The sequence below is a fragment of the Cydia pomonella genome, chromosome 2 (genome assembly GCF_033807575.1).
Source record: "Cydia pomonella isolate Wapato2018A chromosome 2, ilCydPomo1, whole genome shotgun sequence".
NCBI lineage: Eukaryota > Metazoa > Arthropoda > Insecta > Lepidoptera > Tortricidae > Cydia > Cydia pomonella.
The window spans coordinates 12705885-12720243 of NC_084704.1; the positions used below are offsets into that span (position 1 = coordinate 12705885).

Genomic DNA, 14359 nt, shown 5'->3' on the forward strand with positions numbered 1-14359 from the left:
CCGCGATACAACTGGCTGACGATTTCTTAAATTCACAATAGCATCTAAACCATCATCTGACAAAGTATCAAACAGGAGGCGATGATTTTTTTTACGTGTTTCGGGTGGCTGCCATTCTTCAAACCACCAACGGAGCAACAGCTGACGTCCACGAGGGTTTTTCACACATAGCTGTTAACCATTCTACGAGTTATCGCCCGTTAGGCGATTGGTCATGGAAATCTGTTCCTGGCTCGCGGTCTATGAGACCAAATACTCAAACACAAAACGACTTTCGAGACAGACTATACCAGTAGCATGCATTTGGAATTGACTGAAACAAACATAATATGTTTTAATGGTGTTTTAATTCATATAAAAATACAATTATAATTATCAATATACATAATCGCATTCTTTGCCGTAGGCCATCATTAATAAAACTAAATGCAAAAGACGTAATCTTTAAGTACAACATTATGTTAACGTGGAGGCACAAGACAGAGCCAATACAACAAGCTCTCAACCTTAAAGATTTCATACAACACTAAAATAGAGAAACAACTAGGGGCTCCATAGCAAGCATAAAGATCAGACTTGTCATCTCAGTAAGAAATTGGGGAATGTTTTTCAAACTACTCTCGATGAGCTTAATTTTTAAAAAGTTTATAACGTTTATAGTACAGAACCCAGTGTAAACATTACAAATACATTTTTGGCCAATAAATGTTAAAATTATCAAAAAATTTGTGACAAGAAGTTAATCTAATAGAGAGTTGGCTAGCAAAGTTTTTTGAAGAAAGCTCAAAATGCAGTGGTTAAATATAGACTAATCTCCTAAAATAATACTACTACCGAAAGTTACATGTTCAGTAAATATAAACTGCGAGGATTAAACAAGTACCAATGCAACATCGGCTTACTTTAAGCAAATACGCTAAGAAAACTAACATGGACCAGAACAACTCCACTCCAAACAAAACAACCGAAAATCTTAGCTTTTCGTAACAAAGGCACGTCTGACAAATAGGCTAATTAGAAAAAATAGTATCACTGGTCCCAGCGAGAATACGTTAACGCCACGAAACCAAGCTTTGGGTGTCCAGTTTTACCAGAGCCCGGAGGAGAAGCCGCCTGGAGGCACGCGGACGCGCTTCGGAGGCTCCGCAGCCGCGGCCGGCTGAGCGGGCTTCACGGGCTCCGGCTGCGCGGGCTCGGCGGCCGGCGCCTCAGTCTTGGGCGCAGCTTCGGGAGTTGGCGCCGGGGCTGGCGCTTCCTGCCCCTGCCCGTTCTGGGCGGGAGCGTTGCCGTTCTGGGGCTGTTGATGCTCGCCGAGAGCTGGAAAAGGTCGAATATCAAAATCAAACTAGGAATATTAAACTTTTCACTTCTCATGCTCGTATAATTTACATTTAAGTCGCGTGTAAGCGACATAAAATTGCTTATTATGCTCTAGGGCATAAAGTAAAATCCTCTATTACGACCCTTATTAACTTAGCAATGAAGTTCAAATTCTGTCAAATTTTTTTTAGTCTTCAACAAATACGGTAAAATTACTATTACAAATATAAATTTTCCTCACAATCGAAGTGAAAAGCAAGAGTGTATAACTCAGGCATAAATGTCCATTTTATAGTGTCTTGCTGCGCTCGGAACAATAAATCGCCTCGGATAAAAATGGATCACTTATTGCCCTTGTTGTACAATCTACTATTTCGGGTCGGGCCGTGGTGCGTTTCAAACGCTGCACATTTTGCAACGACACCCGTCTTGCATCTCGCTCGATCTCAGAGCTCCGTGGCGTAGGTATTAATTTGACAAATCAGTACTCGTAATAACTATATTCTGGCAAGCCAACTTACTTACTCGCTAGAAAAATACACTAAATAAAAATTTTGTATGGATGTAATTGAAATTTTGTAGGAAGAGAACAACCTTCTATTCACAGAGCGTAAGGCGCGTCAAAAGGGACAGTTGGAGGATCCAAAAGAATGCCGAAATTGAATAACTGATTGCCGAGCCGAATTTCATAGGTGAGACCAAAGCGCATCGTCTCGGCTGGCTTGGCCACCTCGAAAGGATGTGTGAAGATCAAGCATTCAAAAGAACATACTTGGGTCGTACTGTTCGTCGTCCTAAATATCGTTGGGCGAATAAGGTGGAAGTATGTAGATCTCCGTGAGCTCAGCATCGGCGAAAGATAGCGTGAATTCGCTCAGGATCGAGCAAAATGGCGGGGACTGTTGTGTTGGAGGCCAAGACTTGTCATTTAGGGTCATCGCGCCAGCCACGTAAGTAAATATTTTTATGCGAGATCGATCTTTCGCACCAAAATTTTTCAGATATTCTGCCTTTTTCTACTGTCAAAGCAGGCCGTATAAGAATACACTTACATGTTGCATACGCAGCGGCAGGATTCTGGCGACGACCGCGCGGTGGCTCCGGGTCCCCTCCGAAAATGTCAGTGTGTCCGCCGCCCGGGGGGCGGAGCACCCTGCTGGATAAACGGTTGTCGTCACCGAGGCCAACGTTGAACGGGACTGAAGTCATTGTGTTATTGAGATATGTATCTATCTGGAAGGATAAAAGGAGTTTTATGAATAAAATTTTAATCAGCAGATAAATACGAAAATGGGTAAGTCCAACCAGTGAAACATTTTTTGACTCAAGCCTGCATTTTTGCCATTTACTGCTCAAGTTCAAACAATATTAAAGAAAAAAAAAACGACCAAGACTCGTTATCGCGTACGGAGAACTTCGCCATTAAAACAGGTTTTTATAACACTTTATTCTTTTATCTTATGGGGGAAGAATTTAACGAAATAACGGTTATTTTTCTATGAAATTCCATTTCGGGAGAAAACGTTTTCCACTAACTAAATCTTAACAAATTACTTTGATTATGATGTCGATCGCTTCAGCATAATATATTCTAGGTTTATACCTAGTTGGTTACTAAGTTCTGTTACTCGATTTGCAACCTCTTTATTTCCGTTAAAACAAATGCTACCGAAAAAACAAAAAATGACAATCTGGTGGATTTGTGAGCTATAATTATATACCACACATAACGCTTATCTCGTCGTATCTATAATGAATTGGGGCCTAAAAGAGAATCGTATCGCAGTAATTGCGTTGCACATATGTGCGCACCCGCCAAACATGATTTTGAAGTTGCTTGAAAACCTAAAAATCAACAAACAATTTGTTCATCGCACAATTAATAGATACAATAGTACTCAGAGCTTCGATGACCGCAAGAGGTCTGGAAGACCACGCACCGTTCGGACCCCAGCTCTGATAAAGGCAGTGAAGGCGAGAATTGCAAGAAACCCCGTCCGGAAGCAAAAGTTGTTGGCAATACGATGCCTGTGAAGAGAAGCTCCTTAAAAAAAGTTATCAATGAAGACCTTGGACGACACGCTTACCGCAGACAAAAAGGTCATTTGCTTAATGGACAATTAAAAACTATGAGGCTATAGAGAAGTCCCTTGCTATTGAAGCGGTACGCACAAAATGGCCACCGAAAAATACTATTTACAGATGAAAAAATTTTTACAATTGAAGAATGTTGTAACCGCCGCCAAGCCTGGTTTCGAAGGAACAAAATTGACTTTATTGCCCACGGAGACTGGCCGTCCTCCAGCCCGGACATTAATTAACCCCCTGGATTATGCCATATGGCAGGTTATTGAGGAGAAAGCCTGTGCTAAACCCCACACAAATCTTGACTCCCTCAAGCGGGCCATAGTTAAGACAGTGACGGAATTAGACATGACAATCGTGCGTGCCGCTATTGAAGACTGTCCTCGTCGTTTGAGGGCCTGTGTCAAGGCCAGAGGAGGTCATTTTAAATGATATTGTCATATGTAATTCCTGATTTTGTGTACTTCATTTTAATATATAGTTTATTCAACTTTCGTTCGTATATTTTATGTAAATAAAGATTATTGCAGTAACAGAATTTAGTAACCAACTAGGTAGTTTTCGCTTTTATGAAAAAAATAATTGTTCTTTTTGTTTTGCAAATTTTGAAAAAAAAAAGGTAAGCCTATAAACCTTTTTCATTGTGTCAATAGCCGGGTGCACACTGAGCACGCACGAGGCAATTTCCTCACGCACATGACGGCCAGTGTAGACGTACCTCATCATCAAATCATGGAGAATGCAAAATATTTAGAAGCGGAAAATAGTTTTCTCTTTTTGTATGGACGATCACGTATTACTACTATACTTTCCTCTTAAGTGAGACAAACATATCCGAATTTTATTTCGTATTTACTATAGATGGAGTGGATTAAATCAACGAGTACATTTCACTGCAATACACCAATGCTCAAAAAACGAATGGAATCAGTGAACAACATTCACAACACAACTCGTGTAACAAGAAATATGAGAATTGACATTATGAGAAATGCTCCAAAAAATAGTTTCTTGAACATTTTATACGAACTCTCATGTTTCAAAAACAACAATGGAGCACTCGCTACTAAAAAATCTAAGATTTCCCATCAAATTGAAAACTAGTATTGTTCAAATATAAGTACAGGAAATTGAAGTTATATTTTAAGCACATAATATAAGGTTTAATGACGCACCAACATGGTTGAGATCTGGTTTATGACAAAACGACGCGAAGCCGTAAAACTGTCTAATCTTGTATCTTGTAATCCAGTTTTGTTTGTATAGGTATTTAAACAAACAAGCTGGTTCAAGTGATCATAGATTAGAACAATTAGGACTCTTTCCGTGCTTAAAGTAAAAATTATATATTTCCACTATTTTCCACCGTGTAGAAAACATACGTTTTGATTTTGATGATAAAACTATGCGCATTACTTGGTCATTATAGTGACCAGGTTATTGTTCGTTATAACAGTATAATGGCTCTTATATCGGTCACTCTTTGTGCTTGTTCTCTATAGTTTTGGACGTTTTGGTCACATCGATCCACTAATTTTAGGTTTAGTTCGCACGAGCAACTTTGTCTCCGCAACTACAACTGTATTTTATCTCTCACGTTAGGAGGCAACAGAAGTGGTCATTTCTCCATACAAACTAGGGATTGCAATCCGGATTATTCGAACTTCGAAAATCCGGATTATCCGCCAATTTTTCAAGCCGTTTCAAAATCCGGATTTTTAAACCAAAATCCGAATTTTTGGATTTTTGACAAACTATGATACAATTGCTTTTTGCACCATTAAAATGTTCTGATTACTGAAAATACGCGTCAAGCGAGTTGTCTGGCCGTGCTGCCACTGCTGCCCGAGCGCTCGCTCACTGGCCTTAGGCCTTACCCCCTTCTTGGGATTAGGACTTTAACACATCTCTACCACTGCCACTAAAACGACACCGCGTACCGTATTACATGTTTCTCCGCGATACCTGGGCGGACCGAGAGTAAAACAATGGCAAATCTGTGCTGTCATGTTTCGCTGTTTCTCTCGATGCTGTCATGTTTCGCAGCGAAATATGTAACGGGATACTGCGGTATAGGTTCCGTAGCGGAGATGTGATAAAACCCTCAATACATTTTGATCTCAGTGTTGTGAGGATGTAGAATTCTTAATTAAAATTATTAAAGAAGATATTTTTTTGTTCCCAAGATACTTTTGTTATTAATATAACTGTGTAATGAATATAACTTGTTAATGATCATAAGATATGATATTTCAATTTATTCCTAGTACCAAGAAAAAATTCCCTAAATCCGGATTTTATCCGAAGTTCGGATTTCTGCGTAAAAATTATCCGAAAATCCGGATTTGGTGAAATAGATTCGGATTTGCAATCCCTAATACAAACGTACTTAACTGTTTCCTCCGTGATTTTGAAGGTAGAGCAATGATTTTTTTTACACAAATTATTATACTATTAATATCTGTGTCGGACTGTCTTGCTTTTTTGATATTTTTGTTTCTTATGGCGGTTATGCACTTCAAATATTCGCAAAAACGGTATAATTTACTAGGCCGCAAGGAGAAGCATGGTAACATGGTATTCAAAACTGAAATTAATTAGCCTAAAAAGCAAAACAGTCCGAAACACAGATAATTTCAGTATACCATATAGATCTCAAAATATCGTTACATTTGGTTAAGTTTTGGAGCAGGAAACAGTCGAGTACGAAACATATTTTTTGAGCATTTTATGCAGGATTTTTCGCCTAATCTGGCGTTGTCCTTATCGCACTAGTTTTAGGAGCCGCTTCGTTAGCGGGACGGATATATTCACCTACCTAGTTGGTTACTAAGTTCTGTTACTCGATTTGCAACCTTTTCATTCCATTTCCGTTAAAACAAATGCTACCGAAAAAATTAAAAATGACAATGTGGTGGATTTGTGAGCTATAATTATATGTATAGGCCTAAAAGAGAATCGTATGCACCATCCATTTTGAGATTTTGAAACAACGATCGGATAATAGAAATTGGTACAGATGTAATGAACAATCCTTTCTCATCGTATTTTCACGGATGTACAACGATTCAACGTACGAACGTGTCATGCTATTTCAGTTAGTTTCAGTACAAAAAGTAATCAGGCTGGCTGAAGTAGCATGACAAATACGAACGTTTCCAAGAAAATACGATGAGAAAGGCTTAGTCACTACATTTTTAAGGCTCTTTAGAGGTTGTGTTGGTCGATTGTGGCTCTTCAAACCACCCAATAAATTAACACAACTATTGATTTCTAGTGCGATTGGCTCTTCTATTTCATTTGCTGACTGCTACGCTATTTGAATTAATGAACACCAATCTAAATCGACTTATCTTAATTCGACGTACCTATAGCCCTCAAGGGCCAAAAATTAAGACATCTGGCCTCCTTATTAATGTTGCGCGTATAATTAAAAAGCCGTATGTTCACTAGTACTTTAAATACGTCTTCTTCGTTTAACAGCGGATGCCGGGGTTTGAAACATGTGCTGAGAATGGTGAAACTGTGTGACGGCATCGTTTGAATTAACATTCAATTAAGATCGGAACAGAAAGCTCATTCATTATCATGATAATTGTGTCGCCATATCTCAAGGAATAATGGGTGCATTGTATTACTTGCTATAATGGAATATATTTGAATAGAGAATATTTTTTTCACCACACCAGCTAGTAAAGGCCCTCTTGATTGTTCAAAAACGAATGAATTTTCTCCACATGAGGGGCAAAGTAATCAGATGCATATTTTGAGTTTTTTCCTTATGTTATTTTTAGGGCTGGGTTAAATTAACACAACAGAAATAGAAAAATAAAGCCCAATTCTTAAGAAAAGCTTTAGGCCTTTTAAATTTTATAGTATTTTAAGGGTTAAAAGCCTTTTTAAAGGTTAAAACTATGTCTAAGCCTTAATAAACTAAAACCCGGTAAACGGCCTTTTATAAAGTCTTAACTTTTATGAATGTCTTTGCGGAAAACGAAGAGTCGTCGAATATACCACGACTCATCCCTACCTGTACCCTTACATTCCACGACTCATCTCGATCAGTGCAGAATCTAGATCGTAGGTCTAGCTTATAAAGATATGATACCTACCTAGTTATATAATACCGAATGAAGCTTACAAAAAGCATCCCTTTAAACTGGTCGATGGGGAACTACACCTCTCGCGTCGAATGATTGTCCTTATTCATTTTTACATGGAGTAGTTGTCATGTAAAATGTTTGTAGACCGTTTTTAGAAGTCTAGCACATTTCTTTTTTGCCTCTAGGTAAATACATGTTTTAAATTGTATCAGTGTGTCATGGCAAACAAATTTGAGCCTTTAATTCTATTGAATTTCAAACGCTCACCACACCAACGAACGCATCGAGTATACTTATTAAAAAAAAAACCTTCGTTACATTAGGCTTTGAGGCTAAAATAATGTTGAGAATATTTTTTTGATAAAAATAAAAGTTCTAAAACTTTTATTAAAGTTATTAGCTCCGAGACAGACAAATAAATAATTTGGAATTTGGAGAGTCAAGGCTCTTAAACAGAACTAGGGTCAAGGGCTAAAGAGCTAAATAGGCTTTTAGTCTTTTAGTCAAGAGATGAGGCGAGCCCTAAAAAAGAGCTAAAAGGCTAGAGTCTTTTGGTTCACTGGATGTTACGCTGATACACTTTTGTGGGTACTTACAGAATTGAAAAATAATAATACTGAGAACCTTCTATATTCTAACGGTAAGTTTATCATCTGTGACAATCTTTAAAAACAGCTCAGTAGGTAGGTAGGTAATTTATTCAGGTAATCTTGCTCAACCTCTGTGAGATCAATTTTCGCTAATAAATAACATCGATTCACTGATTCGAACAGTCACTTTTCTCATTACAGTAGATTTACTATGACTAATTCAAAATGACGTATAAACGAATGTTGTTTTTATTGCGTTTTGTGACTAAGACGATAAGGTTTGTTATAGTTCGATATGCTTTACGATTTGCAAATAAACATATTCAATCTTTGCCGGCAATAGTTTCTTGTCTTCGTTGTTCTATGAAATCGAACTAAAATTCTATAAACAAGGTGCCCACGAGGAACCCGAGAAATTTAATTTTATTTAACCATTTAAATTTAACCACGCATTTCTGAGGCCAAAAGAAGGAAAAAATGTTATATGAGTTTAAGTCAATTTTACAAAAACAAAATCATTTTTTTTTGTTTATATTTATTTCGATTTTTTGTATGTAAGTATTTGTACATAAAATGTAAACGTTATTTGTAAAACTAAAACTCAAAAAGAATTTTAACTTTTTTTGTAAAACCTATTCTTTTGCAACGTGTTACTTCTCACTTTTTGGCATCTATCAATAGAGATATCTGGACTAGGTCCCATAGTGGCAACATCGCCATCAAAAAGGCGTTTTAAGTAACAATAAAAAGATGTTTTTTTTTGTAAGTGACTTATCTCTGAGTCTGAAATTAGGCGTATTTCCAAAAAGTTTATAGGACATTTTAGTCTTTAAATACGATCAGGAATACTTATACTGTTAAAATCTCTCGCAATGCTCATCACGGGGACCGTGTATATCTATTATTAGGGACCTTATACATTTCCTTACATTAAATTAAAGCAACATGTTCAGTTTTCTAAATTGTATGTTGGTGTAGAGCAAGTTGATATAGAAAAATCAGTCAATGTCTGGTAACCATATCCGTTTAGTACCTACATACCTAACTATTGTCGTAAGTTTGGTGTAAGACCTAAAGAACGATTGAATATCAGGAAGCACTCTACTTATAATCTGTGATATGAAAATTCATACGTGAATAAGGTACATGGTACATATGACTCAATTATGGAATGGAATGTATTTATAAGACAGTCCACATAAGTCCAACCACAAGGTCCACGAGGTAATGCATACCGTAAGGAAATACATTGGAATAATAATGCTCGATCTGTTTGCTAATATGGACAACCTAACGATATAGCTATAATATACCTAACTGTCCACAATACGGGTGGATTGCGTGCGCACAGTTGGAGGCAGATTTTATAGTTCAATTAAGTAACATTAAGGAGGAATATTGAACTGATAAACGCCAAACGTGGGCTTAACATACGGGGTCGCCATGCCCTAATCTGGACACCCAGCGTATCTAGAAGGGTCATGTGTGTTTAGGTAAATAAATATACAGTGTGTCCCTAGCCATTGGACAATGCCGAAATGTGTATATATATGCATTTGGGTATTTAGAACCAGTGTACAAAGTATCATAACAACCGGTGTACGTAGCGGTTTCGAAGAAATTAACAAATTACAATTTTTACTTTGGAGCAGCCTGTACGTGTTAGTAGCTCCTAAGGTAATATCCTCAAAGAATAGTATGGAACCTTCTTCGACCTTTTTGATTATCTTTTTTATTTATGACACTTATTAGTTAGCTTAAGCTCCTGACTTTTGAAAAATGTCATCATTATCAAATATTTCTAACAAATTGTCAAAAACACTGCCAAAGATTAACACAGTGTGTTTCTTTTTGTTGTCGATTATTGCAATTAACTTTTGTTCGAAAAAATTTTTTTCTTTTGTTCTAGTCAAAAAAAATATTAACGTCAGAGCATTCCTGAGAAGTAACCCTACGTGGGATTTCAGGGTTTGGCCAATGGCTAAGGTCACCTTGTAGATGTTAATCTATCTGAATACTTCACTCACATATTATGGGATTTATTTAATTCTTTTTACGGATTACTCCCATTAGTTACCACCAAGTTATTACCAGTGGTAACTACTGGGATTTTTTTTCCAGTATTTGGGGGGTTTTTCCCCCAGTAGTTACCACCAAAATTTAGTAAGCGTTCAATACTAATAAAAATTTGCTTTAATCGATAATTAATTAAAAGTCGCATTAAATATAAGTTAATTAGTTATTAATTTAATTATAAGTCGATTGATTCAGTAAACTGCCTTAAAAGTTATCATACATAGTCGATCTTTGACTGATTTGTTTCTTCGTTCGTATAATTGTGACGTTATTTATTGAAAGGTACCTTATTTTTGATGGCGCTTACGCCATTATCAACGATGCTTCTATATAAATACAACGCCACGCTACGCAATGCGGCGTAAGCACCCTCGACAAAAGAACCAGGTTTCATTGATAAATAACGTCAGAAATAAATCAATTTACAATTGGGTTACGTTACAAACGTTAATTTATCCTCAACTATTTATTTCTTGCACTTGCACCGGTTTTAATATTATTGATCAATTTTAAGACTTTTTTCCCAGTAGTTACCAGTGGTAAATGCCGTAAAAAAATTCCCAGTAGTTGAATTTCTACTGGTAACAACTTGGTGGTAACTAGTAGGAATAACCCATTTTTACCTATACAATATGTAAACAGACAAAAGGTACAGAGTAATAATTTACAGGTTCATATTTTTTGAGCACCTACTACCTATCCTTATATTTTTAAAATCGAATACACCAAAATATCAGATTCATATCATGATCCAAACCTTTATAATGTGTTATTTTATAGTAACTATTTAAAAAAAGACATGAATATTCCAATTGTCTACCTAATATGGTTCATGTGACAGTCTGCTGACTAACAGTAGAGGCATAGTTCTATCATATTTAAATGTTTATTATTGTCTATAAATCACTGGTATAACAATGAAATGAAATCTATTGATTTTTATAAGTCAGCGAAATTACAAATCATTTCTGAATGATACCTATCTCTTTTTAAGTTTTGGGCACAACCCCTATTGAAATTATGGGAAAACCCATTGCACCCCTTAGTGCAACAGTTTAAATAATTAATCAGAATGCTACTGCATGACTGGTTGCAACAACCTAGTTATTATAGGGCTTTTCAAATGAGGCCTTTGTGAATCAGTAAAATATACTTGCCAATGGATAAAATTAAATACCTACACAGTAGTGAACAAGGATTAGGTTTTATTTATAATATTATTTAAACAACAAACCTTTATTTAAACAAGCTAGTTGCAAATTGCAATGACTCTTGTGTCGTTTGATTCTAAAATCTATTAGAAAACTAGAATCACATATATTAGAAAAACTATTTATTTCAAATACTGTAAAGTATTGCCAAATTCAGTATTTGCTTATAAGAAGGTATGGAGGTCTTCAATAGAACAGCATAACAACTGAAAGTTGAGTGACCCTTAGACTAATCACACAATGTCCAACACAACTAAGTTCATAACACACTATTTTATTATCAGTTAGGGTCAACTTGTGGGTGCAGTCGTGAATTTAATTTTATCAAATAGTAGACACAGAAATGAGAGAACAGAGTAATTATTTAATTCAACTTTCAATAACCTTTATCTCCTTTATCCACTACTTGAGCCGGCTTTAACAAATCCATTGTTAACTACATACTATCATCCATTTATTAAAAGATAACTGTTATTTATCAAATTTATTATTATCAATCAATACCTATGTATTGATGTGATGTGAACTATCTGGGAAGACTAACTTGACAACCTTAATTTTTGTTTATGGGTGCATAAGTGTAAGATGGGCTCTAGAATAGAACCTAAGTTCTTTTAATAAAATATGATACAAGCCACTCTTTATACGGGTAGTATGTTATAAACTAACAATACTTAATGTATTGTTAAAAAAAAAAGTAAAACAAGCTAAACAGGAAAATGTCATGACCACACCACACATCCAACTACCTATGCATGTACCTTGTGAGCCAGTAAAGAACATAATGGTGAAAGTTGGCAATTATAATGTAATTTTATACACATAACTGTAGTTCATCAATCTATCACAGAGACAGCCGGTCATGCGGGACTACTAACGGTGTCCCCTTTGTTCGACCGCGCCATGCTCGCAGTCCGTTACGACTTCCAGGCACTAGAAAAGCCCGATATTAACCGGATATATTTAGCAAATAACCCATATAACCATATCAGACAGCATAAGAGCATCCTCCTACGACAACAGAGCTCATTGACCTTTACGAAATCTTGAAAAGTAACGGACTGATATTCAACGTTTTCTGCAGATGATTTGCAAATATGAAAAATAATCAAACAACTTACCTAAGAATAGATGGCACGATAAAAATATATTCGATACAGTTCACCGCAAATACAAATTCGGAAATTAAATAAATATATTACTGAGAAAAAGCGTTAGTAACGATTTTTATAAGTAAAGATTACTCACCACCACCACCCGATTTCGTTCTTTATGAAGGAATGCGTTTGAGAGAAAGAGAAAGATGGACGTTCTTCTAAATTGTTGCAAGTGTCTAAATCAATTTACTACCACTGTAAAGGCTTATCCAAACGTTTCATACGATATATCGACCCAACGGACTGAGAAGGAGTTAGTTAGAACTAGACAACATATCGTAGCCGACATGTTGGAAGCGTTATTGTTGTTGGAGTTTTCATTTCACGCGGTTTTCAACCGATTACATATTTTAAAAGTATAGAAAAAAAATATTTTTATTTTTAATCCTCGTAGAGATTACAGTTAGAGATTACTCGATACTCCAAATTACAAAAAATAAAGGAAGGAATGGAAAGATTTACGAAGTCCTGGTAGGCTTCCGTAGCACAATTGGTTAAGAGCAAACGCACGGATTGCGGAGGCTGTGGGTTCAAGTCCTGCCGGAAGCGCAACCCAATTCCATTTTTTCATTTTACACAATAAAATACATGTGCGAATCGAGCCAAATACAATGGAGTTATAAAGGCTTCTACAGACCTTGCAACAAATGACTTGAATGATAAACCAACGACGATACGATAAGCCATGTGTCCAACGGGACACGCCCCCACAACATGGCACGAATTGAACGTTTTCATTTCACGACGTAAAGCGCCAATTACATCCACACTTCCCGATTTCGGGCCCGAAATCAGTCCCAATTACGGGCCTGATAATCGTTTTCATTTCACGGAATATCAGCACATTGTTAACAATAATTGAAATATAAAAAATACTTTGTCTCTAATTGCCAAAAATGTTCAATGTTTGATATTTTTACATATGAACCATTTTTTTTCAAATATTTTAAATTTGGTGAAACTGAAAAATACTCTTTCTCGGGCCCGAAATCGGGACGGGGCCAGGGCGGCTACCGGGAAAATCGTAATTCACTCTAATTACGCTTTAGTGAGAATAAAAGAGAAAGATCCCCGCAATTTGCGAATTTCAGTTTTCGCGGTAGGCCCCCAGGTCAGGTTTTCAGTAACACGCTTAAAGCGACCAAGGTGTGGTGCGGCGGTGCGGTGCACATACAGATAGTATGTAACAAAGAATATAATATTTACTAGGAGGTCTGTAAGCTAGTCCACAGCCCATAATAATTATTGTTACCATGTCTGGTGATCCGATGGGCATGCACGTTGCACCAACTGACAAGTAATGATAATACTAGTACGCATCTCACCTGAAAACTGCATCGAACCGATTGACAGCTAAAAAAGGGGATTATAATATCTTAGGCACTCCATCGAGGTAGATTAAAGAGCGGAACTGCATTAACTTAAATAAAATCTTAAAGGATGAATCCTTTTCCAATTCCGGCAAAATTCATTAAATAACAGGAAAATAGGAGACACTTGGTAACACTGGCGGACGAATACGGCCGTCTGCAAGGTAGGATTCCACCATTTTGACGGTTCAGTGCGACCGTGTGGAAGTCCACGCCAGAACGAGCAATTCCTACAACCGCTCCAAGGTCGCGGTCCAGTGCAATAGTCTGTTACGGCTTTTAGATTTGACTGCCTTTCAACAAGTAGATTTGGTAAAACATGTTCATATGTAGCAATCTTAGCAGTAGGATCCACAAATCTCTTTGACCAGACGGGACCGAGTCCTGCAGAATGAACAAAAACTTATTACGAAAAAAAAAAACCTTCATTGAAAAACAAAAAAACAG

At 36.7% G+C, this 14359-nt stretch overlaps 1 protein-coding gene across 2 annotated transcripts; it reads right to left on the reverse strand.

Moving 5' to 3' along the window:
- Positions 1 to 328: 328 nt before the first annotated feature.
- On the reverse strand, positions 329 to 12836 carry LOC133534412 (skin secretory protein xP2-like). Of its 2 annotated transcripts, none has more exons than XM_061873508.1 (3): positions 12507 to 12836; positions 2373 to 2553; positions 329 to 1317 (listed from the first exon to the last, which is right to left on the reverse strand). In XM_061873508.1, the coding sequence occupies exons 2-3, from the start codon at positions 2527 to 2529 to the stop codon at positions 1088 to 1090; spliced, it is 387 nt and encodes a 128-aa protein (XP_061729492.1). In that variant the 5' UTR covers positions 2530 to 2553; positions 12507 to 12836; the 3' UTR covers positions 329 to 1087. The 2 variants fall into 2 exon arrangements, with proteins under 2 accessions (XP_061729492.1, XP_061729491.1); XM_061873507.1 differs by having other exon boundaries at positions 12634 to 12792.
- Between the last annotated feature and the right edge of the window lie 1523 nt (positions 12837 to 14359).

Excerpts from the sequence above, each read along its gene's own strand:
- LOC133534412 (XM_061873508.1), bottom strand. The coding sequence starts at position 2,529 with ATGACTTCAGTCCCGTTCAACGTTGGCCTCGGTGACGACAACCGTTTA. Across the intron at positions 1,318-2,372 it reads TGCCGCTGCGTATGCAACAT|CTCTCGGCGAGCATCAACAG; the intron begins GTAAGTGTATTC and ends GACCTTTTCCAG.